General features: G+C 37.6%; 2 protein-coding genes and 1 pseudogene across 4 annotated transcripts; 2 read left to right on the forward strand and 1 right to left on the reverse strand.

The window, feature by feature from the left end:
* Positions 1-27,214, reverse strand: LOC136343536 (immunoglobulin superfamily containing leucine-rich repeat protein-like). Of its 3 annotated transcripts, XM_066290307.1 has the most exons (5): positions 14,729-14,828; positions 12,826-13,009; positions 4,014-4,871; positions 865-1,497; positions 1-340 (listed from the first exon to the last, which is right to left on the reverse strand). In XM_066290307.1, the coding sequence occupies exons 3-5, from the start codon at positions 4,851-4,853 to the stop codon at positions 23-25; spliced, it is 1,791 nt and encodes a 596-aa protein (XP_066146404.1). In that variant the 5' UTR covers positions 4,854-4,871; positions 12,826-13,009; positions 14,729-14,828; the 3' UTR covers positions 1-22. The 3 variants fall into 3 exon arrangements, with proteins under 3 accessions (XP_066146404.1, XP_066146405.1, XP_066146403.1); XM_066290308.1 differs by lacking the exons at positions 12,826-13,009; positions 14,729-14,828 and adding an exon at positions 27,107-27,214; XM_066290306.1 differs by lacking the exon at positions 12,826-13,009 and having other exon boundaries at positions 14,729-14,834.
* LOC136343537 (putative inorganic phosphate cotransporter) lies at positions 16,939-19,471 on the forward strand. The gene is made up of 8 exons (XM_066290311.1): positions 16,939-17,083; positions 17,217-17,356; positions 17,413-17,725; positions 18,233-18,447; positions 18,504-18,653; positions 18,707-18,839; positions 18,893-19,143; positions 19,197-19,471. The coding sequence occupies exons 1-8, from the start codon at positions 17,011-17,013 to the stop codon at positions 19,380-19,382; spliced, it is 1,461 nt and encodes a 486-aa protein (XP_066146408.1). The 5' UTR covers positions 16,939-17,010; the 3' UTR covers positions 19,383-19,471.
* Positions 23,098-24,356, forward strand: LOC136343760 (uncharacterized; annotated as a pseudogene).

Consider the following 27,214-nt stretch of genomic DNA (forward strand, 5'->3'; position numbering starts at 1 on the left):
AACATCAAAACTTGTTATTTTACTAAAGATTAACATCCCCACAAAATCTCGTATTACTTAAAGACTCGGAATAACTGACCAATTTGTGATTAACTCCACGTTGCGGTCTTGGGGATGACCGTTCAGAATAGGAAACTTGCCGCCCCATGAAATAGCCTCCAAGTTTGGGTTGGGGATACCCATCGATGGTAAAACGCAAATCTTGACGTTCGACGAATCGCTCGAAAGTTGGGGCTGAAATGGGTCGGTTTTTACTGGTGAGAGTTGGTTTCAGGTAGGGCTCAGTTTGGTCTCTGGGTTGGCGAGTTCGGGTGGCTGGAGCTACCGTTATAGGGTGGGGCTGCAGGCAAAAATTTAATGTTTGAATGTTGCTTGAATAAATTCAACGCTATTGAGGAACTTTAAAATATTTGTATTGTAATCGGCTTTCCACGGTTTTGCCTTAAGGCCATATTTATGTAGTATAGAATGTATGGACTTAACAGCTTATGTTGATAGGAGTTAAAGCTTTTCAGCAAACATTTAGTCTATGACGGACCTAAGCTCTTTATATTTTTAAAGCTGAAAAACCTGATTAAAAAAATAGTTTCGAAACTTTCCTAAATGTTATCGAGTTAATCTAATTGTTGCCTGTTTCTATAATAAACAACTGAAAATGTATATTAAATGCACGAAACGGCAACCATGCAATAATCTTTTGTTGGGATATCATTTTGTTGCCATAAAGGATTGCGTCATAGCATGGAGCTATCTCATGTTGCCAGACCAGTACAAATATGTTGATATTCAAAGATAAATTTTAATTCAAACTGAAAATGTGTTATAAAATAAAACTGATTGAATGATACTTTAATCAGTACTTACTCTTCTCATATTTCTCTGACTTAGACTGAAGCCTGCCAGGTTCTCTGCCTCCACTTCATTCCTACAGTCCAAAGCATTGGTCATCCCTCTAATAATATCAGGATTCCTTCGCGAACCTTCATCCCCATTGTTCACACTATCTGCCACCGTACCATTGATGTAACCAGCTGCATTAGTCGCCTTCAGAATGGATTTTCCAGGTACTTTCGAAGTATTTTCTTTACTCTGTTGTGACATTTGAATTCTTTTTTTTTTAATTTTCGCCTCATGTTCGCAAGCAGCCATAATAATGGCTGCCAAACATAGACAGGTCAGGACTAAAACCCCTGCCAAAATAAGGGCTAAGACACGAGTGTCTATAGGAAAAAAACTAAATCCCTTATGATCTTCTTCAAATCTCAGTGCCGGTGGCTGTCGGGCAATAACTGCAATTGTGTAATTTGCAATGGCCACGCCCGCAGGATTTTCCGCCAAGCAATAAAACGTGCCGTTACATGCCGAATTTACATTGTAAATGTTCAGGTTGCTTCCTTGACCTTCCGGCAGTTCGTCAATAAAATACTCTGCAGCATTGCCCTGCAATATCTCTCCATTAAACATCCATGAAACTTTTGCCTCGGGGGTAGCTTTGACCTGCAATAAAAACACGCTTGTTGGGGCGCGGCAGAGCCAGGTGGCTGATAAATCTAAACTGTAAACCCTCTTAAAATACTTTCTAAAAAGGGATTTAATAATGCGATCGCAGCAGGGCCCAATTTACGTTAAATCCGCTCCAATTGGCAAAACGAATATTGAATTATGAACTCCGTGGCCAAATATGTTTCCATTTCAGACTCGTAAAAGCTTTCATTCAATTCGCAGAGAAAACAAAAACAATACCTGCTTTTGCACGGTATTTGTTTAAGGGGAGTTTACGTCAGTTTTAGGAGAATGATGGAGAATACGGATTAAAATAAGGTGCCCATTCAAAAGGAAATTATTCCTTTTCCGTTTTGGGGAAATTGCTTATGCATTCAAGATTCCAGGCAGACGTTCTGAATCGAAAAAACACACATCCGACACACATCAATAGTGCATTTTCTATCTATCTTGGCCAATGCTATCATCCTATCACCAGCTTTGGAATTCTTGACAGCAAAAATAAGAGCTCTCTGGCTATGGAATATAAGGTCATAAGACAGTGACTTAGAGTAGCGTAAATTCCGTCTCAACGGCCAGTGGCGCACCTACTGAAAAGGAATAATAAATTTTAAAATACAGGATACGGTGAAATCACTTTGATACCTATATTCGTGATTAAGTGCTTTGAAATGAAGGTGCTTTGAACTGAATTTCTAAAGTTAGAGGACTTCCATAATTAAGGTATTGGGATTCGATATAGGTAGGTTCAATATCAGTTGATCAGACTGAACTTATTTTATGATATCAAACGACGCTTAATCGACAAGGGAACGGTATTACCAAAAATACCCGGCCTGACATATAGATGGTGATTTTTTTTATTAAAAATTAGCATATATTACAAAAACTTAACATTTAAAATCTTATCTAAAGCCTGTTTAACGTTTGAGGGTGCTACATTGATATGTATTTGTTTTAGAGCAGCCTTTAATTAACGTTTTTAGAGGTTTTGTGAACATGGAAAATATTGGTGATTCATACGTCTCAATACTTTCATTTTGGAAGGTCTTAGTTCATCTACTGTCAAAGCCGAGTTAGATTCCATTCTGGAGGAATCTGGTTCTTCGTTAACAACTGTAAAATGTTAAGTGGCAGAGTTTAAACGCGCTCGTCCGAGCCGCCATGGCGAACTCCACAGTGATCGGCCGTACCACACTCCAGATCTAACAGTTCTAGATATGGTTGTGTGGTGAAAAATTGTAGTGAAAATTTCCAAATCTGTACTGGAAGATAGACATTTCCCAAAGTATTATACATCGCACTTTGACCGAACAATTGGATATCTGAAAGCTGTGGTGGGTACTGCGATTGCTCACAATTGAACAACAACAATGCCATGAGAATGTTTCAAGGAAGTGTTTGACAAAGTTTCTAAGCCATGGATGAATCATGGGTGCGTCATTTCATACCGGAGACGAAAGAGCAGTCACAACAAAGGGCTCAAAGGGAGGAATCGAGTCGAAAGAAGGCGAAAACCATTCCATCTGAAGGAAGAGTGATGGCGAAAGTTATTTTGAAAAGCCCGTGTGATAATTTTTATGGACTATGTCCTTAAATGAAAAAATAATATATGGAGAATATCTTACAAATTGATCGCAGAACTTGAACGAAGAAATTAGGAAAAAGAGACCGCATTTGGGGAAAAAGAATAACTTGTTTTATCAAGACCACACACCAGACCACACTTGCGTCATCCCAATAGCCAAAATCAATGAGCTTGGTTTCGAACTTTATCTTTGCCCATCCTATTCGTCAGACTTAGCTCCCTTAGATTATTTGCTACTTCCAAACTCGAAAAAATTACTCAGTGGAAAGAGATTTTCCAATAATGATAAGGTAGAATCCGAGGTTGATGCCTATTTCGGAGCATTCGAAGCTTCTTACTATAAACAGGATATAGAAGATTACCGAGAAATGTGTGTTAATCTCAAGAGACACTATGTTAAGAAATCGTGTAATATTTTCCAATTTTCTTTAGAGTGTTAAGTGGAGTTTTTTAAAACTCTCCTCGTAGTTTGTTTTTCCCACTTTCCGAACTTGAAGCGCGGATATCTCGAAAAGCTGTAGAGAAATTTTTATTCGCCATTTAAAACGCGCTTAAAAATGAATTTACCTCAAGCTGCATTTACAGGGGACCTCATAACGATCCGGATCCAATATCCAACAGTCTAGAAAATCGAGAAAAAGGCACGCTGAGGCAAAAACTAGCATAAAATAGAGGGCAACTGTAGTACTCAATTATCTTAACTAACTTTATTCAGTTGAGTTACTCGAAGGAAGTACTGATAAAGGCGCTTAAAACAGTTAGTTGAGGTTGTTAGCCTTAAATGAATTAAGACATTGTCGAAATGAGCGGATTTTGATCACGACTCCTCGGAGGTGCCTCAAATCCGGGCTCAAACAATTATTTGGTGATTTAACACCACAGCATTTTTCTTCTAGCATTTTATTCGTTTCCAGAACTTTACCTTGCAAACAAGGGTAACATTCCTCCCTTTCTCTGCCTCGAAATAAAAATTCGAATTCGTAACTTCCGGACTGCAAGCCAAATCCCCTTCATCCAGTTTCCTAACGGGGACTCCTCTAAACTTCTCAGGTTCCAGGCACAGAGGCGGTAGTAAAACCGGCAATACATCCAGTTTCAGCCAGTGACTGAAGGTCCTTATGTTGCAGTCGCAAGTCCAGGGATTGTCATGGAGCTGCAGCCCTTTCAGCCGATTAGGGAACGAGCGAATATCCGGGAATGCCTTAATTTTATTCCCTGATAAGTCCATCCACTCCAGACTGTACAAGCTCCTAAAAGCAGCCTCGTCCACTTGATTTATGTCGCATCCACTCAAGTCGAGAGTAGTTAGGAAGCTTAAATGGTTAAAAGCCAATTTCTCCAAAGAAGCGACAGGATTTTTGTTTAAGCTCAGCTTCATTAAGGAGGGGCAGTTCAATAGCGACGAAGTCGGCACGGTGCTGAGCATATTTTCCGACAGATCCAGTTCCACTAAGTTGGACAAACCTTTGAGCGCCTCGTCATGAACAGTTTTAATACCGCACCGGCTTAAGAACAACTTCTGTAGGTTAATCAGGCCCATCTTGAGGAAATTGTCCCTAGGAATGTGCAGGATATTGTTGCCTGAGGCGTCGAGGACTTGAGTGGAGCTGTCGATTCCTTCGGGAATAATCGAGAGGCCTCTGCTGAGGCATTCTACCGTTTGCTTGCCATTGCGCCACTTGCAGATGCAGGGAGGTGGGCATCCTTTAATGGAGGACATTGTCAGCAGTAGCAGGACTAGAAGAAGCAGCGATATGGTCATTTTGCGGCATTATGAGGTCTGAAACAAATGGGAAACATTTTTGATCGTCGGACAGTCGTTCTAAAGGTGATGGTGTTCAGGGAGTCGGCTAAAATAGAGGAACTCTCCTTGAGAGTAATATATATTTTACGAGGTACAACATTATTTCGTATTGGAAGGTACGTGTGGAAAAGAAACAAATATCCAGGAGGCGAGAATCGAGAACAGAAATTAGAAAACCCGGGGAAACTTTTACCATTTACTGGAAAATGATTGAGACGTGTCTCGGTTGCAAACGAGGTCGTCGACTTACCATTTTCTCTGGAGAACCTATGCTCAGTCAGGTATAACTTTTAAACATGGAGCTGATAATGCTAAGGAACAAAGAGCCATAGCCGAACTTTCTTCTTTTTGCAGGTCGCAATTCGATTTACGTTCGAGCTCAATTTGGAAGTTTAGACGACAAGTTATAATTACATTCCGGTTCCAATTATGATCAATAGCGCCATTAACGCTCCCAGACTAGCTGCTCTGTTAAAGACCCGACTATGGCTGTTGTAGCAACATTACCCGATTCGGCGCTAAATCTCAAATGATAGTATGCACAAATACGATTGCATATGAAAGCCGGTTGCCTTATATGGATTAACAGAGAGCACTATAACAAGCATTTCAATAATTAATTCTCGTGTAGTTATGGGAAGGTGAATCACTTTGGAGTCAAATCTGGGCCATTTAACTGGATTTGAGTTGAGCAGCAGTGGCAGTAGAGTTAACTAGACTGACTTGATTGTTTCTCAACACAAAATAACTTTAAAGATAATGGACAAGTCAGCTATTGACATAGTAGAAGGATTTTTTCTTTTTGGAAGACTTGCAGGGGGTGTCTTGTGAGTCTGGAGAAATTGCCATGTTTCCGAGCGTTGGTAGGTTTGTCCTCATGATCCTGAATATCTTCCCCCTCCCCAGCTTTGAGAAAAACTTCGAAACTTTTGAGATTGTTTCATTGCTTGAGGTGTGAATCCTTACGAGAAATTAAAAGAAACAGAGCAACTCATCCAGCGCGGGCTTGTGGAGGTCATCGATCTACTTAAATTCTCCTACTGGGTGACTCACTAACAATGGGTAAACTGAAAGCTGGGATGCTACACGTATACTACATGGAGACGACTAGAGATGTCACATTGGAAAGTTGATAATTTCTAATATACAATAATATAAGGTTTGAAACGTTAAAAATTTTATACATTTTGTTGCTATTATTCTGAAAATATCTATGTAATATACTTGAAAATTTGTAACGTTACGTTTTTTGTAGGTGATGAATTATGTATGTGTTTTACAGAAAATGAAAATACATTTAATTGGTTTCGCTTGTAATTTCGCGTAATATGAAATTTAAACATAATGTTCGTTAAACAGCTTTTACAGGAATATGAAGCAAGATATGAAAATGAAACAAGAATACATAATTAATGGAAAAATAAGTGCTCTTTCAGAAGATTTTGAATGAAATTTCATGTTAGATGGACCAGATAAAGAGTTATAAACTGTAAAATTTGTTGATCGCAGCTAATGACTTCTATTAGTAACACCGAAACCCAAAAATGAATCTTATTCGTCACCTAAAAAATATGACTTTACATATTCTTCTAACTTACAAATTTTCAGAATAATGGTAAAAAAATGAATTAAAACTTTAAGTTTCAACACCCTGTATATTCGAAAATGTCAACTTTCTGATAAGGCATATTTTCCACAATATCACCATTTGGCTTTTAGTAATTGCCGCTTTAGGTTATCCCATTATTGATGAATCACCCTGTGTATCGAGGCGATTACATTGAACAGTTTTTTAAGCCGTGGTTCCACGGATATTAACGTTAACAAGTTAAGTATATCGGAATGTGCGGCATAGAAAAATTATCGAAATTCACTCATAATTTTCCAGGAAACTCTTTTCAAGCCATTGAGAAAAACTTGTGCAATTTGTGCAATTTCACCCGTTGTTTAAAGTTAAAAAACCTTGCAATTTTTCTTTCTGGGGAATTAAGTCGGAACACTTAACTACGTTTGAGTTAAGAGGTTTTGGTCATACTTAAATAGACTGATTGAATTGATTTTCGGAGCGAAATTAATCGAAACGTAATGAATGAGTCAAGTTATGGAATATTGAGAGGAAATTTTTTTTTGGAAGGCATGGAGGGGTGTTATGTGAGTCTGGGGAAACTGCAATATGTTCCCATCCCTGATAGTATTTGTCCAAATTTCTAATTTTGATCGAGTTCTTGCCTCAAATTATCACCTTTAATCGATTTTTCATCTCGTGTCAGGCATAATTCGTTATTTCTTTTCTCGCCATAATATATACCATATGTTATTTTCCCTTACGCGTTTCCTTGCTTCCTCATTTCGAACTAATTAGATTCTCTTTCATCAAACACGCAAAAATTTGAATTTGTACTTACCCCCCATAAATGCCCATTCTGTTGAAATTTAAGAGACAATTTCCTCCAAAACCCTCATATCTCTTTTCCATAAGTACCTGAGAGTTAATTATATTATGCATTATACACCTTAATCTCTAGGCAAATTCCCCACTATACTTAATCCCAATTGCCATAAACCTGACGTACTTAGCATCGTAGCTAATTTGCCAATCTTGTTTCCATTCCACATGTCGTAGATTAATTAGCTTTTAGAATATTAAGCCGGTTGATTGCCCTCGGCATAATTAGTAAAGGGCTTAACAACGTATCTTAACGTTAATGCGAATAACTCATGATGCCTCACATATACAACTTAAGTGGATTTCCTATTGGAGGTATCTCAACGCATCTTGGAATGATGTGTGAAACCTCAATATTCTCGCAGTGTGTTACGATCCATTACTGACCTATCAAGGGTCTCTTACTGAAACCCGAAACTCGAATATTGCTTCCTCTAATCAAATAGTAAATCACCAAATGGGGCATCAGAGGTCCATCGCAGGGCTCAATATCCTGCTAGAACATTACTATTACATGTTTGCAAAGGATCTTTGTGTGCTACTAAACAAGGACGGCTTTCAACATTAATCCCCTTGATAGATTAACTTTCATGGGTAAATTCATACGAAAAGCAATTTGAATGTTTAAATCAAATTTTTTCAGGACAAAAGCTGTCAATATAAATGTGGGCAATTCGAACACGTTATGGTCAATCCAGGAAACGAACTGTTTGAGAAATTTATCACACATAAACCCATTTGGATGGAGCCGAATTTAAATGCAAATACCCAGCACGTGCAGTGATTTTATTGGACCGCGTAGGACTAAAAGGGGTTAAACCACTTTATTAAGCTTAAACGGTTATTTTGCTTTGTTGTTTATATGACCTAAACCTGCTTATTTGAAGTAGAATTGATTTATGTCTGGTACAGGATACGTTAGCCCACCTTGGAAGGTGCAAATTTATGTCCAGTCCTTATACTATTCGGAATAAATCCTAGAAGAAACCTGAGATGACGAAATTTATGGGATTTTCCAGCGTTGGAGCAAAAACATTTTTAGTTATGACCCGAGCAAGTAATAAACTGAAAGTGTTTCATATTATAGTCTACGTTCTCTCTTCTCTCTCTTGATAGTATGGTGAATGCATATCCTTTAGTTTTTATGGCTGCACAATCCCGCTTATCTTTCTTGATAATATGGTAAATGCACACATTTAGTTTCCATGTTTTCAAAATCTCTTTAATCTTTCTTGTTATTACGGTGAATGCAAATTATTTCAGTTTTGATGGTTTCACGCTTTATTCACTGATATAGCAAGAAATAAATAAAATTTTTCCTGGGCCGTTAAGGACCTGTTGTGACGGAGACGACTCTATTTTACCCAGACAGTCTTTTAAGCTCAAGTTGAGAAATACATTAATCAGACATGGAATAAAATTACAGCCTTGAGTGACTAAAGTGGGGTTTCCACATTATATTAAGGCTATATTGCCTAGGACTCACAGCAGACCCTTTGTGGCTCTCTGCTTTGCTGCCTGGAAATAATAAACCTTGCCCAAAGTGACAAGCTTAACACAACCTTGCTCCGTTGGATTTAATTTCGACATATTTTGAAACCTGCCCATCCTCTGTAGGGAATTTTAGCTGTTTCTTAGGCACGACACTTATTTGATATCAAAAATTTATTTAAAAATCAGCTGTAATAGATTGTATTAATTAGTTTTAGCTTCGTTCCGCCTCTATCCATTTCTGACACTCGGCTTACACCAAGTTTATACACCCATAAAGCCGGATAAAGCCTTTGTAGTTATTCGCTCTGTCGCCTCAGAATAGTATCTTGTTTCAAAGTTGGGATCGGGTTAGTGCCTATTTGCCTTAGAGTTAATCCTGTTATGCCAGAAGGAGAAGGTGATATTGGTGTGCAATTTAGTCGAAAACGGAAGTTTTGGAAAAAAATTCTGTGCTGGAAGTCTGAAAAAGAGGCCCTAAAAGTAGTGCTCTAGAGGATCCTGCGAAGTAACCCTATGAGAGGTCCAAAAATAAAACCAAAAGGTGATTAAACTTTTGAGCATCTGAATTTAAAGAAGCCTACACTCTTCCCAACTCTAGGAAGCCTAAAAAGCCTTAAACTTGTTGCTGTGCCTTAAATGTACCTCTAAATGCTTGTACAGCCTGTTGAAGGCAGGAACGTTGTCGAAACGCTGCTTAAAACAATAGCGGAGTTGTACTTGTTGCAAGTATTGGATTTTTAAGAAGACCATAAATTTTATAAAGAAGTATCCTATTTCCAGTTATTCTTGAATGAATGTTAGATTTAATTACCTTTCAGGACTCTAGAATTTGACCAAATTTCGAGCAGAAAACGGTGCACAACAAAAATGGGATTATCTAAACAATCGATCCACCCCCTATGCCCTTATAGGAAAGTATTGTCAACTATGTTCCAAAATTTTAATTTTATTCGGAATCGATTTTGGAAGTTTGCGTTCCTAAATCACTATTCGAGGTAAATAGTGACCAAGAGGCACTTTAAGATTACTGGCGGTTGCGGTACAATTTCAAAAAACTTATTATTACAAAATTAATTTTAAAGCGATTTCGCCTTTTTTAGATTCCTGCTGCTAAACCCCAGAATTTTGATAGTTTCAAGATTAAAATTTAAAGAGACTTTTGTGTGTCAACTATGCTTAGATCAGGGACATAGAGGGATTTTGCAATATTACTGAAAGCTGAAATAGAATAATTAGTCTCATTACTAGTACAATGGGGGCCCGGGAATACACAACTTTCTGGCAGCTCATGGAAAAATGCTATTTTTTGGACACCTTATAAAATTACGAATCTAATAATGAAAAGTATGGTTCATTAAGCGTAGTCCTCGTAACCGCGTATCGCGAAAAAGCGAATATGCCAAGAGATCAGAATCCGCACTGGAAACAGAACTTGTACTCATTAAAGCGAATATCCGCAATAAGCCGTGATATATCCTGTAGTGAGATTATGCTTATGTAAAAAAACCTGCTCACCCTTTTTTAAATTTTAGGAAAAATAGGAAAATGAATTTCGCGTCTGTGAAAAAACAATGGTGGGTGAGAAGGAGCGTTTTAAAATGGAAAGATTTTTTAAAGTAAATATTGCCCAGTCCTTGGAGAACGACATATCATTTTACATATATGGTACATATGCAGCGCTTGTAGAAATGATTGCAACACGTTTATAACTGTCATAAACCTGATATTTTTTCAAATGTTTAAATACGTATAATTTTATATTAAAAAAAGTATTTAATGCGTTATTTTTTATGTTAAAATTTTTCATTCCTATCCGGCTACCTCTACTAACTTTTTATTTTTATACAGAAAAATACCCATTGTAGTATATCAAATGAAAGGTAATTCAATACGGGATACAACGGTATACTCAGGACTAAAATTGAATTTACAGTTTCTCTAAGAAAAAAATAAAACAAAGTCCATATCCTAAAAGGGTTAAGGTTTCATCTTTACCATCTAGATAGACAATTCATTCTTATTTCACTTTGAAAGAGTGAAACAATGACAATAAGACGTAGGACTTTCAAATCGTATTCTATTTCAACAATGTTTTAGGTACAAAATATGTTGGTTTTCATAGAATTAATTAGTAGTTGAATTCAGTTGTTAGGCATCTACTACAGATAGAATATAAAAAAATCGATGGGTTATCTGATAAACAAACAATTAAAATTTTATCCCATTTGGCGTTGAAGATCGCAAAAGAACTTCCAAAGAAGTGCGTCTCATATTAAGTGAGAAATATCTAGATCGACCTATTGATAGAAGCGTAGTTTGTCGGATTAATAAAAAATTTCACCAAACTGGAAGTGCAAAAGCTGCTCCGAAATGTGGAAGACTAATAACAGCAACTGGTGGCGATAAAAAACTAGACATTTTTTTATCTATCGATAAAAACTCCATGCAGTCTATCAGCGAACTTGCCCATGAATTTGATGGATGTACCTGCAAACTCAGTACGCAATCTATTAAAACGATACAAATTTCATCCATACAAAATTTCTCTTACTCAAGAGTTGACGCCTGAAGATTTTGATCGCAAAATGGAATTTTGAGAATTGCTACAAGAAAAAAGCCTTTTATACGTTCTTTTCTAAATGATCCATTAATCACCGCAATTTTTCCCGGAGAAAGTAAGGAGCAAATAGCCTTTAATATTTGGTTCCAACAAGATGGCGCACCGCCACATTACGTTTTGGCTGTGAGAGAGTATCTTGAGATTTTCCGTAGGACGTGGATCGGTAGGAGAGGCGCAATGACCCCCGAGATCTCAAGATTTTACATCCCTCGATTTTTTTGCGGGGTCACTTGAAAGGTTCCGTTTGCAAAAATAGATTTCAAAAAAGTAATTTACGTCTTAGAATCAATTACAGAAGCAACACTGGATAATTCTACAAGCTCGAGCAACGACTGACTCATTGTTAAATTGTTACTGGAGCTCCATTTGAGCGTTTATTGTAGAAATTTCAATTTTGTTTGATGCAATAGTTAGTTTCTTTATTTTGTATCTATAATTTTATTTTTCAAAGAAATTGTAAATTCAATTTTAGTTCCGGGTACATCGTTGTATCATTTATTGAATTACCTTTCATTTGGTATTCTGCGATGGGTACCTTTTCATTCGAAAATCAAAAGTTAGGAGGGGTAACTGAATAGGGGTGAAAAATTTCAAGATTGAAAATAATGCCTGTTTTAAAATGAAATTATACATGTTTAAAGATTTTTCTTAATATTAGATTTAGCAAAATTATGAACGTAGTGTAATTCTTATTACAAATGTTGTATAATAAATTAGATTTTAGTGCACCGAAAAATGTGGCAAATCTAGTTTTCGCTGCAGAACTATTTGAAAATTTCCTCCAAACAAAAAAAAATAATTTGTTTAGAATATCGTGAAAGTTGAAAAATCTACAGGGATTTTCACAGGTCCCATAAAAAACTGTTTCACAATTCAAAAAAGTCAACTAATTCGCCTGACAATTATTTGTTATCGTTCATTACACAACTGAAATGAATTTTCCCGAACTATCATGGCTTCGTGCGCTTAGCTGAGCTTCACGCGGAAACCTCCTTCGGTTGCGCTTTACGCGTGCACGGGAAAATGCTATTTTCCGGTCTCGTAAGGAGCTATTCTATTATTATGTCTTTAATGTATGACGTGAAAAAACATGCAATCAAAATTATTATTTTCTGACTTGCCCCTGAAGGTGTGCCACAAAGTGTTATTGCGATGTGTCTTTTAATATAATAAGCTACAACAATAAAAACCATTCTGAAACCACCCAATCCTAAAGGTTACGCTTAGCCTTAATCCTAAAGGAAGTTGGGAAAGATAATCCCGATATAATTGCGAATTGTGTGCAGGTTTACGTGGTGGTGTAGGGTTGAGTTCGCCCTGGAACTATTTACTGAGTTTAGCTTTAATTTAAACTTTAGATTAGAACTCACCTAGTTATGAAGAAAGGCGGATGTTTGGAAACTTTTTGCTAGTGTCTTTAATTCAGAAACTCCGATCTGTGCAATTTAAACTTCGATTTGGCCGGAATTTGCTTAGCTATGCACGAGAGACGTTTACGAGCTCTGAAGGATTCCTCCGAGGTAATCTGCTTTTGAGCACGGGTTTAGCCTGGAACTATCGAAATATTTCCTTGGAAAACTATAATATTCTTATGCACAAAAACACAATAAGGCCCACTTGACCTAATTATGAAATAGGGGTTCTATTGTTCGCCTGAAGTGTTGGTGAAAATTTTGCAAACTCATTAAACTATTAAGCCCGGCTTCCAAGACACTGAACAGTCACTTATCGCCCTTCATTTCTGAGAAATTGATTGCTTGGGCATAATACCAATAAGCCTTATGAGGTACTAAATTTCGGTGTTTACTGCCTGAATATTAACTTTTGTAGATTCGTTACGACAGCCACGCATTTGTCCCGATATTATACTTTCTCCGGTCCAAAAGGCAATATCGGATGGAAAAGGCAGTTAACATAAATTTTGCACAAGTCCCGGTTCCAAAACTTCGGGTTTCTGCTTAATTTCGACGCAGAAAACGAAGCCTGTAACTACCCGGGCTTTATGTTTTATGTATTTAAAGTCGAAATTAAGTTTTGGGGCCTAAACAATAAATTTTCTCACTAATTCTTTGCCTCCTTATCAGGGTAGGATTCTTTTAACCGTACAAATCCTGCTGAAGCGTTACATAAAAGCGGAAATGTGTGTCTAAGTAATATAAAGAGCTATAAGTGGAGCTTCTCTACTTATACATATAGCCTTTCGTCGTTATCCCTTTTTATCCCTCCGTGGAAAATGTGCCTTCAGGAAAAGTGTGTATATGTGTACGAAAACTTGGTAACGAGGGTGATGAATATATGTTGTCACATCAACTGATTTTACATAAATTCTGAATATTTTGTACGGGTGTGTACGTATTCACTCGCAACGTGACACATTAGAATATGTTTCGCTTTCGATGATGTCTTTTATAGGGGGCATAAAGCCGGTTTGTGCACATATCGCATTCAATACCTGAAACTCTGAAATCAGCCGTTTTAGGCTGCGTCAGGTTAGTTTCGGCTAGTCCAGGTTAGTCAGCTAACCAGCTTACCGGCGGCAGTCCGCCGCAGATGCACCGTCCTTGAGGGTCAACCTGTTTCAGCGACCCCGACAAAACAGTTTTAAACGGCAATTTCGACCTAAAAAATTCATAATTTGCAAAAAATCTGTATTCTTTGAGCTCTGCTTCCGGTTAAAAAAGCGCCAGAGCTAAATTAAGCCACTCGAGATCCAATCACTGATGGAAATTGAAATGCAATTTCGGATAAAGTAATTATAACGATAATGGGCCTTTTGTTCGAATATAACGAATTTCCGTATGAAGGGCTTTCGGGGAATTTTGTGTCACATTCCTATAGTTCTCCATTATTCCGGGGTCATGCATGATGTGCGAGGATTGCAACTCTATTGTTGTCGATGTGCGGAGGAGTTCGTACGGCTCTAATTAAGTCATGTTAAGTATTAATTACAAAATTCTGCTAAGGAAGAATATTGAATTTACTAACTTAAGCACGTTACAATAAAAACGTCTCAAAGCGGCTTTGGAACAAAGCGAAATCTCGAAGTTATCTCGCAGCCTCGGTGGCTTATGCCTTCGCCAGAGAGATGATTAAAACTTAAAATCTGCATTCTCCAAATTTTGTTCTACATGTTAATTTTGAATGATTTTAATGCCAAAAGATGAGAAAGCTCTGAAAAAATTCAACTCGTTAACACTGACTTGCAAATGAGAGAAACTTTGAGCGTTCTGACACCTGCAACTTTTGACATAGAATCTCTACTACAATACTTACAAAAACCAAACACACCCAACATCAATCTTCAGAGAAAGGGCCGTCTTCGTCTGGCAAATTTCCGAGAGATTCGCATATTATTTCTAAGAGCGGTTTCGCGTCGCCGGATATAAAAGACTGGATTTCATGTTGGGTACGACGACGCCCCTCGACGTCGACGTCGGCCCTTCGGAAGGCGTCACTACGCCGGTCCACCCGGATTATTATCTTAAGTGGCCCTTGTTTTGGCCTTTTCAAAAGAAATTTTGACAGCGAGAGCCCTCTTTATGATGATATATTATAGAAAACAGGCCCGGTAAAAAGCTGTCTAGCGTCGTTACGGTGCGAATTTCGGCACTTTATGAATTCGGTTGCCAAGAGATTTTAAGAATTAGCATGCAATTTTGTATTTTGGACAAATATTCGGCGACGTTTAGAGTGCAAATGGGCTTTTTATGGACGGAACAGGGACTTTTTCCACCGAGATGGGCCACGTGTTCACGCCTCTAATTTGTATAGCGTCGCGTTCGAACCAGATTATCCAGACGTTTTTTTACGCTTAATTTAAAACAGGAAGAATTCTTTATTAAATTCATTGACTTAGTGACACACCAATCAGCATAGATCTAGGCCGACGTAAAGCTTTAACAGAAAGAGGAATTTAAGTCTCAATTCGAACCTTTAAAATCGAAAGGAGAAGAGAGATGAACCTGATTTGTGAGGCAAGCAGTTGTGGAGAAATAAATACCCTCAGCTCCTGGACTGGTTAAAGGCTGGCAATTTAGAACCTTTAGGTAAGTGGCATAAGAGAAAGGAAAAGTCTTGAATTTTTGAAGCCAAAAGGTTGAAAATGCATTACCGTGAACTCCGACATACTTTTTTCTCGGTAAAAAAGCTTTCGGATGAAAGTCATGGAGAAGTTGATGCAAGAGAGGTAAAATAATATCAGGACATTAGCTCAAGTTTTTAAGTGATTAAATGCAGTTTGTTCTTTTAAATGAAAAAAAGCTTTTGAGCGGAAAGAAAATGCCTGATTCAAATCTGGACAAAGAGGTAAAGAAATCACTGCCTTACCAAGCCGAAATCTCATTTTCCCCCTTAAACCTCTTAGAATTCAAAGACTCGACCTTTTCCTGTTGCTGTTGGCTAATTTCTGTTTATCTTATATTTATCTGAGGTTACCGTTAAGCGACACCAATTGCAGATCAACGGTTTAGTCTTTCGGTTTCGGTTCCGAAGCAATTTTTCAGTGCATGTCGAGGGAAAAATTATGCATAAAACCCCTTGATGAATAGTGTGGAAAACCAAGAGCCCTTTCCCTATTTTCGCACCCAGGGCCGGTTAATTTCAGTTCGGATTTTACGAGATCCCGGGAGCGGGATTAGCCGCGGAATGAAATACATGTCGTCGAAATTGCCCAACTTAAAAATGTTGACTCGAAACGAAACAACGCGTTGTCCCTGGCTTTTAATTAAATTATGCAAATACACTTTCATATTTCAAAACGGCTAAATTACTTGTAATAACAGAAGGACCGAGTCGACAGACACGCTCGAACATGCTCTCTTTTTCTCTCTGTTCTTTTGCACTTTTGATTAAATGGCAAGTCGGCCCCTCTGCGGCCTGCAATCCAGCTAATTATTTCATACCTCTTTTAGTTTTATTGTATTTAAAACTTTATTTGTTGTTACGCTGGAAATTCTGCAATAAATTACAGGCAGCTGAGCGCCCCTTTTACTAGCAAATGCCTTTGGCATGTTATAATTAGCTGAACAAGTGGGAAAGTCGAGGGTTTTCTGTGGAGCAACTTGGAGCTACCTGCATTGTGATTAAGGAGAAATATCCTGGAGCTGTATATTTATTACGTGCTTCTGGTAAAAATTCAAACGGGAGGAAAATCGCCGATTCGCCCTTCGAACCGACCTGGGCAACGTCCATTGGGTAACTTCATTAGGTGTGCAGTTACAAGGGCATACGCAGCAATTTTTGTGAGAACCATCCCACAGGTAAAGTTGTCAACAGCTGCTCTACTAATCCTAAGAGTTTCTGTGAATACCGAAATTTCTGCTGAACAACTTTGAACGCATAACGCGAGGATGACTCATCCAGTGGAGAAAATAAGCGGTACTGTTTATGACGCCTAGATTAATGCCACTATTCTCGCTAACACATCTTAAAAATTTTAATTATATTACGATAAGACTGTAGATATTATTATATAAATAAAAAGTCGGAACACATGTGTTCTCAATAATTTCAACAGATAATTGGGTTAGACAGTAGCCATTTTCCGCAATTGAAACATGACCAAAGAAGACGATGCTACGGATGTGAAACCCGGTCTCAAAGATGGTATTTTCTACACTGGAGACAAAGGTTAGTGACAAAAATTTATAAAAGTAGTTTCTGAACGAGTCGAACAAAGTAACATTAAAAATTATACATACATTAATGAAATTTCAAATTTAATCTATAATAATAACACATTATAATCTCTGATTTTATTAAGGTCCAAAGTTCGGAGTACGATACCTTCAAATATTCCTTTTGGCTTTGTGCAATGGCGTCGCGTACGCCACGAAGGGCGCCTTCTCTGTGGCTCTAGTCGCCATGACCGACAACTCTACATCTCCAAACCCAGATGTGCCTGTAAGTCCCAACGATATGCATCATCTAAATTCGAAAATCGCCATTTTTTTTTATAGACCTACGATTGGAAAAACACAAATGTGATCATATCTTCAATTCTCTGGAGTAGCATACCCTTCACCTTCGTCGCTGGTTATCTGGGTAAACAATATGGCCCCAAATGGATTCTGGTGGGAGGTACCATCATTAATAACGTTTCTTTTTTGTTCATCCCTGCTGTTGCCAACTCCTTCGGGGCAACTGGTGTGATTGTTTGCAGAGTTATTCAAGGGGTTGCATTGAGTTTCGTCAACCTTCAAAGCTCGGTGGTGATGGGAAGATGGGCGCCACCTGAAGAAAGATCGAGAATGGGATATATTGTTGGGGGAAGTGAGTTATTTTTTATCGATCTAATGTCGTGGGCAAGTGAAATGTGCTAAGTGAAGCTTGTGGTAGCTGGATTTCAACCAATCCGGTTGACCTAACTGGTTTGCGTCACCTCGTTTGGACCAATCTGTTTGAACCAATCTATTTGACCCAACCTAAAAACCACTTTTAATTTCTAAAATCTGATTTTTTCTCTATTATATAATTATCATTATATAATACAATATGTCCCAGGAACACTTGCGCAAATTGGCATGGGGTGAAAATAATGCGTGTAAAATGGTCCAGGCTCTCAACATTTTCGCCAAAAATTAAGATGCGAGATTAACTCAAAAAATTATTTTTCAATCCTGTTTTACTTTATACCAATCTACACCAATGTTTCTGGGACACCCTGTATATAAAAACGAATGATCAGTCTCTCTTTAGGCTCCAAAAACTTCTGGTGTATTTTGTTTGGCAACAGTTGAGATTCTCTCCTAAAGCTCGCAATCTTAAAACTTGTTTCAGTTGTTACACTCACCGCATTGAGTTCTTCTTTGGCAAATGGATTCCTGGCCGAAACTACCTGGGGATGGCCTTCGATTTTCTATATTATTGGCTCTATTGGAATTACTGTTGCAGCAGTGATTGCCTTATTTGGGTCCCAGAGCGCTCAAACTGATCCGAGAATCACACGTAAGGAACAACTGTATCTGGAAACAACTCTTTTCAATGCCAATATTGTAACTTTCATTAAATTTAGCGGGTAGCGGAGTGAATATAACTTTGATGATTGCAGGAGCACAAAACTCCTTGGATGAAGATTTTCACATCCATCCATTGCTGGGCTATAATTATAGGAGTGTCCGGGTATTCCTGGTTTGTAACCCTACTGTCTACGGAGTTTTCCGTATTTTTGGCTAAAGTCTTTGAATTTGACCTTTCAACGGTAATTTACAATAGCTCTGATAATATGACGAACTAATAATAACTGAATTGCAGACTGGAACTATCGCGGCTATGCCGACATTGATAGGAGCTGCGGTAGGTTTTCCACTATCATATCTCTCAGATTACTTACCCAAGAAAGGTCTTATATCAGTAGTCAACTCTAGGAGATTATTCCAGCTTGTCGGTAAACGATTTACATGAATTCAGCGTGCGTCATCATCTTAAGTTTTCATTTAGGTGTCACGGGCGTATCTATTGGCATGGTCTCCATGACCTTCGTTCCAATAGAGCACCGACGGTGGACTGTGGGCATTATTTCAATCGCTGAACCCTTCATCATGATGACAGGAATAGGGGGGGCCGGTGTAAATATACTGGATATTTCTCCTAAATATGCCGGTATCATTTCAGGGATCGAGTCCACTTTCTCTAACACTGTGGTCATTTTTGCTCCATTGGTCGTAGATTGGGTTTGTGGGGAGCATATGGTAAGGCAAGGCGTTGCAGGTGGTCGGGCTGCTATTCTATTAAAATTTTGTAGAATGATATTTCCCGATGGAGGATAGTTTTCCTTATTGCGAGTGCATTCGCAATAGGATCAGCGATATTCTTTGTGCTGTTTGCAACTGATCAAAAGCAAAATTGGGACGATGAGAGTGACGAAGAGGTATGGAAAGAAGAGAAGGAGAGTTCCGCTATCGGTGCAGAGAAAAGTCTAGAGGTTTAGGAAATCAGAAAAGAACGGGCTATGGTGATGGATACATTATGATGAAATTTATAAGCAGTTAATTGCAGCAATAAAGAATTTGCATATCATGAAGTTTTTTTAGGTTTACGCACATCGCAAAAGTCTAAGGCTATTTTAAAAATGGTTGTGCATGTTGTCACTGTTTATACATATTTCAATTGAAAATCCGAAAATAAATAAATAATTCTCTTGCGGATATGGAAAAGTAAAAATTTTGTACTCAGGTAAATTATCAAGTTAGTTCAATTTCATTCCTTTGATACTAGCTGAAGTTAAGCAGATGTTTTTGAAAATACTTTGTTTTACCATGAAACGACAACATTAAACTCTGGATGAGACGAATCGAGCGGTAGGCCTTCCTCAAACAGGATCGAAACAAATTGAAGTCACTGAGCGCATGGGTGTTTCACAAAACATCAAATCAGTCGATTCTGCTGGCCCTTTCGGGAAACTGGAGCTCCGCCTGAACAACACTGAGGACGTGGACACGTTACAACTGTCGATTTTAAGTTTTGGTAGCTAGGAGGCAACCTACAATTGTGGCAGCTGAATTGATTGCAGATTTATGGTGGAGGGGAGTAGGTATGTTAAGAGGGGGAAGGGGGGGAAACGCGTGTCTGTCGACCGAGACACTGTTAGAAATCGTCCACATGAAGCCAATCTTCATAGTCGAAGACCACTGAGATGGTCATCTCTTTCCAGAAGCGATAGCGCTGCAAGATTACAGTAGTTTCAAAGTTTCAAGGATATCGAAAAGGGAATGGAATCGATTCGGCGACAATTTTATTCGCTGACGAAGCCAGATTTGGTTTTCACCCAGATTCTCATCGAATAAGAGCGTAAACACGGTCTGGAAATGTCGAACGTTTACGACATGTCCAGGAAGTCTATTCATATAGAGGTGGTTCAATAATGATACGAGCCGGAACGATGATTGACGGGAAAATCGACCTCGTTTTCCCAAATCGATTCCTAACAGCGCGACAGTACATCGATACCATTCTTGACCCTACAGTCCGACAATGTGCTGACGTTGTTGGCCAAAACTTTAGCGGCATGCATGATAACGCTCGTCCACATATCGCCGTTGTTGCGTCAGACTGGTTGACCAACGAAAGAATCGTTCCATTGTCATAGCCAGCACAATCGCCAGATCTGAATCCAATTGAGCATGTATGGGACATGCTTCAAAGAAGAGTTTCGCCACATATGGCCAACATTCGCGGTGCCTTTTGATGCGTAATTCAACAATATCATTTTGAGTATGGACGATAGAATTAATGTTGTAATTAATAACCGTGGAAGCCATACTTCGTGTTAGACTTCATGTTTTTGAATGCTGAGAATGAGATATGTTTTTTTTTAAATTAAACCTTAACTGATAATTGTAAGTCCGTGCGACTTAGAGCAAAGTTAAAATCTTCAACACTCTTAGACTTGAACTGCAGCATACGCCTCCGACTATGTATCCTCCTACTATTCACTGTTGAATACATTGCCACACGATTTGTATCAATAAGTGTCTAAATAAATTTTACGATATATTGTTTGATGTTTTCAAATTTATTTATTTATTTATTTATTTATTTATTTATTTATTTATTTATTTATTTATTTATTTATTTATTTATTTATTTATTTATTTATTTATTTATTTATTTATTTATTTATTTATTTATTTATTTATTTATTTATTTATTTATTTATTTATTTATTTATTTATTTATTTATTTATTTATTTATTTATTTATTTATTTATTTATTTATTGTGGGACACCATCCATCAAGGTGACCTCGTGCGACATTTTACCATATGAGTCTCTTGTTGACCATCTTCTCCGTTAATTTACACATTGTGCAGGTTAGCGATATAGGCCTAAAGTTTTTTTCGTCTGGTGGAGAGATATCATTTTTCTTGAATGGCAGGATGATGGAATGTCGCCACGAGGCTGGAAATAGTTGACTTGACCACATGTTATTATAAAGTGTTGATAGGTTGTTAAGACATTCCTACGATTTTTTTTTTCAGGAATGTGAAAGGAACAATATCAAGACCTGCTGCAGTGTTTTTACAACTACTTAAAGTAGAGGCGAGTTCTTCCATTGTAAAAGGTAGATCCATGATGTCCGAATATTGGAGCTGTTTTCGTTGTGGTGTTGGTAGTGCTTGTGGTGGGGATTGATTTGTTGATTTCCGTTGAAAGTGATTTGCCAGAATGTCAGCAATACATTGGTCATCTGTAATGATATGATTATGATATTGTGTTTATTTTGTGATTTTGATATTTTGTGAAGCTAGTCGGCTCGGCTTGGTGTTTGACATTAATTATTTTCTTTGTCTTGTTTGTCAATGGTTCAGCTGCTGATGAGTCTTTCCGTCTTATCTTTTTGTTTGGTCTTGTTATCCTAGGTGGTGGTGGCATAGTTGTTTCTGAGCGTTGTCTTTTTGAGCAGCTAACAGGGGTGTTATTTTGGACACTGTCTGAGGCATCAGGTTCTGCCTTTCCTTGTGTTTGAATACTTTTCGCGATTATGGGGGGACTTGGACAGTTTGCTGCAATATGACCATCTTGCTTGCATGTAAAGCATTCCATTTTATCAGTAGACGAAAAAATTCTGACGTCGTTGCCTTCATACCGCAGAAGTGTGGATGTTTGTAGCTCAAAATCCTCAGAGTTCGGTACAACATATACTTGTCTGCGGAAACTTAAAATGTGACTAAATTCATCCCCGCGGATACCTGCCTTCAAGAAAGAGATTGGCGATGATAGATTTAGGCCATACCTCTTCAGAGCATCCTCTAGGAGCTCATATGGGATAGTTGGGCTGACGTTGGAAATAATAAGTCTTTTGCTCGATGTAATTAACCTTCGTACGTTCAGAATAATTCCCTCTATGGTTACAGTTTGGTGGTTTCTCAGGAGAAAACCTACCGTGAAGCTATATATATGCAGATTCTATTATTCGATATTTTCGATGCGAATGTGATGTTTTTGAGTCCGATCAGGTCTCCTATTGTTTTGACATAGTTGAATAATTTGAGACTTAGATCTGAGTGCAAAACAATCGCTTGGTCTTTTTTTGGGAAAACAGGCTTTTGCCGCTGCTGAGTATGACAAGTTGTTTCCGGTGATTGTCGTAGTTCTTTGGCTTACGGCATTGGGCTGTTCATCTTTGGTAGTTACTTTCTTGGATTGAGAGTCCTTGTAGTCAAAGACTTCTCTAATTGGGTTCTACATTGTTAATTATTGGTAGCCCAATAATTAAACAAGCATTAATTCACACACTGAATGTATGAGATTGGATAGAGGCCGCACCCTCGGGTACTTATCGCAGACACAGTAAAAAAAGGAAAAAAAACGAATTGTAAACACGTTGCCAGCACTACATGTTTACTCTACGGTGGATCAGGACCGACTCACATTTATTTATTATTTTAATAGTTGTAGTGATATAAAAATATGTCAAACTACTTGTAGATTGAGAAATGCCTCAAATGAGAATTTTATTTACTTCTCAACACATGTCCTGCTCACGTTATATTCCCAACGTTCTTAACTCACAAAGAGAATTGTTTACAATGGAATATCTCGGATATATTATTATTATCGTGAACTAAATTAGCAAACACTCCATTTTATCTATTTATAGACAATTATTTTATTACTCACTCTTACAAAGATCAAGCAGCATGATGCGGAACCTAAAACTTTTGACAATAACCTCTACTTTGGTCTATCCGGGCCATGTTAATGCTTTCACGGCAGTGCAAGATGATTCCTACTTAGTTTCCAGTTAGAACGACATTAAAACTGCTGCTCAAAGCTCAGACAACTTGGTTATTAAAGATTTGATAATACCTCTAGAAACTACCCTGAAGATCCCCCTTAAAGACGGAGCCACGTTGGTTTTTGACCGGCATTTGATCCATGAAGTTGCAAAGTAGAATGAAAATTTTATGAAAATTGTCGGGAACCATTTGGAGGTGTGTGGAACTGAAAGTGAATACTGAGAAAATCTGATAGTCTCTCGAATACTAGTACATTTAAGATCATTTGCTGGAAGGTTTAGGTGCTCAGCACTAGAAAGAAGCGGCTGAGCTAACAAGCACCAGGCCTAAATTTTTGTGGATTTCCTTGGAAGACCCCACAGTTCGAGATTTAAAGATGAAAACTGCCCAAAAAATTGCGTGTTGATATCCCAACCGTCCAACCTTTTAGTGTCCAACAATGACATCAACACCGTCGATGGTTACTCAATGAGTTGAGCACGTTTGCATGCACTTCTTATATGGGGTTTTTCAAAAGCATGGCAAGTAATAAATATGTCGAAGACTCTGATGAGTTTGATGTAAGCGGCAGCACTAACGTGAAGGTAAAGAGTTCTAATGTCATGAACCAAGATGTTCAATGAATAGAGACTCAAGCTTGCTGTTTCAAAACTGGTTTTGCAATGGCTTTGGTGGACTCAGTTTTCCTGTAAGCGATAGCTGACCTATGAAATGAAACGTTAGTTTGACTTTTTACGTTGAGAGATTGGATGTGTCGGATGTTCAGTTGCTGAACTCAAAAATCGAGTATTCCAACAATGCAATCCGCGTCAAGGCTCAGAACGATGATGCCACTATATCTATTCGAGATGTTCTGTACAAAAGTATAGAGTTAGTGTTTCAGATGACTTCAATGGAGGTAGTAAAGCAGTTTACCAGGTATCTAGAGATATGCAGTTTCAGTGCAAGAAAACTACCCTAAAGGCGAAGCCAAGGCCAACATCCCGATTACGAACTTAACCCTGGAAAACGTAAGGGGCTCGATGACTGGCAGTAAGGGTATGGCTTTCCAGATTGTTTGCGCCAAACGAGGATGCTCTGATTGGCATTTCAATGGCGTGGAAGTGACTGGAGCCAAGTTATCTAGCGAATGTCAAGAAGTGCCCGAAGGAATATCTTGTTAAACTTTCTAACAGTAAAAAACGTTGATTAGATGGGTCATTCTACGTAATTTATTATCCTGCTTTTAAACCCACGCAGGAGATAAAAGCATTAATGGCCCATCCAGGTTTTTGTGTATTCATAATCCGATATGAGCCCCCGCCGCTGAAAAATGAGCAATTTTGCCAATATGCACGAACGTAAAGAGGAGTTCTTTGTAAAATACAATTTACAGACAAATTTACTTTGTTTACTATAAATTCGCAATCGAAACCGATAAATAAATGGAGGCGGATTTGAATTTTAAATCAGCTCGTTAGTCAGTTGAAAATTATTTACCCGAATTTAAAACAATGGCCATATAAAAGCTCGTAGCTCTTCCAGAGAATGAGCATCCAGGAATTTCTGTTAAATATTTAAATTAATTTCATTTGGTAAACGTGTTTGCGTACAAAAATACTAAATCAATGTTTGATGGCAAAAATGAGGCAATCACTGCAATGAATTTAAACAGGGTGTCCCATATGTGCTTTATAATATTTTAGGAGGTGTCTGTGCATGAAAAAATGGTATAGTTCTCTATATAAACTATATTCCAATAATGTTCTGTTAGGAAGATATAGCATATTAAAGTTTTATTTAAAAACCAAATTTCCATTATATCTTCTAAACTACGTGAGATTCTTAAGCGAAATTTGACGTGTTTTGACAGTTGATGTAGGCGCATTTGTTCATGCGAAAAGCTTATTTTTAATTTCATCAGTGGTGTGCGCATGGACATACCTCAAAAAAATTTTAAGACTATGTTGATAAGCCGCTGCATTTTTTCCAAACAAAAATTATTTTTATGATTTTCGAATTTGCGTGCAAGCGACAATCACTTTTGCTAGCAAAGTGTCTTCGCTTTTTATTTTTTCACTGGCAAACGATGAGTCGGATGAAAAAGAATCAAAAGAGTATTTTTTTCTAAATAAAATGGAATTTCCAGAAATAATTTTTATTTTGAGAACAAGCAGCGCCGTACCATGTTTTTCTTTAAAATTGTCCTGAAATGTCTTTGCACGTATACCAGTGACGAAATTTTAAACTAACCTTTTTGCATAATCAAATGCGTCTACATTAACTGTCAAAACATGTCAAATTTCATATACATATCTGACTCGGTTTTAAAGATATTTAATTTTTTTAATAAAACTCTAACACCTTTTATTTTTTTAAAGAAGCATTATTGGAATATAGTTGGAATGGGAAACTTCATTATTTTTCAGTGTAATATCACCTCCGAAAATACAATGAAACACATATTGAACACCATATATATTAGTACATGAATAGGGATTCGAATGATTTGCTTGCGGAGGGAGAAGCCTTAGAGGGCTATTGAAACGTTCGAGAACTTCGTTTCCTGTAATTAATACTTTAATTATTTTTATTAGCTTTTAGGGTTAAAGAGTCTGAACGAATCAGAAAGGAGTTATATTCTCTAGATTTTCACCTTCAAATCTCTACAGCAAAATCATCCTTCAATCTTCTAACGTATATCAGGAATACTGTATCTCCCCGAGTGAGTTTTATATGACGAATTTCAATTCAATTCCGAGGGCAAAATGTGTTTCGCTAAGGTCTGTGACACGCTACAGTAGATGAAAACTTTCCAGACAATAATATTTTCAGTAAAGTGCATGTAAAGACATTTTAAGGAGAAGTTGGATTGCTATCGTTTAAACCGAAGTTTAATATGATGCAGAGGTAGAACTATTCGATTCAGATAATTGGAGAATTGCATATTATGTACATGTAATTCTATACAGGGTCATCCGATGAAAACTTGACCCCCGTGACATTTGTGTCGCTCAAATCTGTGTTGGTCTATCTTGGAAATTTTGCAGAAATTCTTATTTTTCAATATTAAATGAGTCAATTTTTCGTTGGATGACTCTATATATGTATATGTAATTGGATATCGGCTGATGCATTTACAGCCGATAATGCAAGATCGTTATTAGTGGATCTAAAGAAAAAACAGCACATCCAAAAAGCGCTTATTTTCTATATTCAAACTTCGATTAACAGTATTTCGAGATCTTGACCCGTTATTGTAATGACTCTCTCGTCTAAGGGGGTATCATAGTGATGGATGACTTTGAAAATTTTATGCCGAATTAAATTATATACAAAATCCAAACACACTTCTTCAAAAATTTCTACAGTCTCTCGCTTTCTCTCAGTTCGGACCGTAGCGTCACCTATGATTTATTAAAAAAACTATTAAAAGTCTTATCGATTCTATGAGAAACTCTGATCAATATCACCGCACTAATACGTAATTTTTTTTTCTACAGAGACCTGTATTTCTCCCACCCATCGATTTTCCATAATAAAATAAACAGCTGTCACGGAAGTTCTGAAGTTCCTAATAATTTTAATAACCCATACATAGATGGCCCCCAAATTTGAAATTCCGAATTTCCTATTAATTCAGTAATTCGTACATAGATGGCCCCTCAAACACCCTAGTAGGGGAATAAATCAAAATACAGGGTGAGCATACGATGCCAAGAACATCATTGTATTATCGCTTCAATACTTAAACTCGTCTCTACACACTCTTATGGATCTCATCACTGATAACGTTCCTCCCTTTGGAAAAAAATCTGAGAGGGTAGATATAACATCCCTGATAACAACCCTATTAGGCCTGAAAGGGCAGTTTTGGCGTACTACCATGAATTAAAGGATTATCTAAAGTCAATCAAATAAAGCGTATACTTACCGTGTAGATGTAGAGAGCACTGGTCGTTTATGGCCAAAATTCTGAACTAAAGAGGTTATTAGGGTGGCTATTAACACGATTACCTATCAACAAGACCAGAAAACCTTC

The sequence above is a fragment of the Euwallacea fornicatus genome, chromosome 15 (assembly GCF_040115645.1).
Source record: "Euwallacea fornicatus isolate EFF26 chromosome 15, ASM4011564v1, whole genome shotgun sequence".
Classification (NCBI taxonomy): domain Eukaryota; kingdom Metazoa; phylum Arthropoda; class Insecta; order Coleoptera; family Curculionidae; genus Euwallacea; species Euwallacea fornicatus.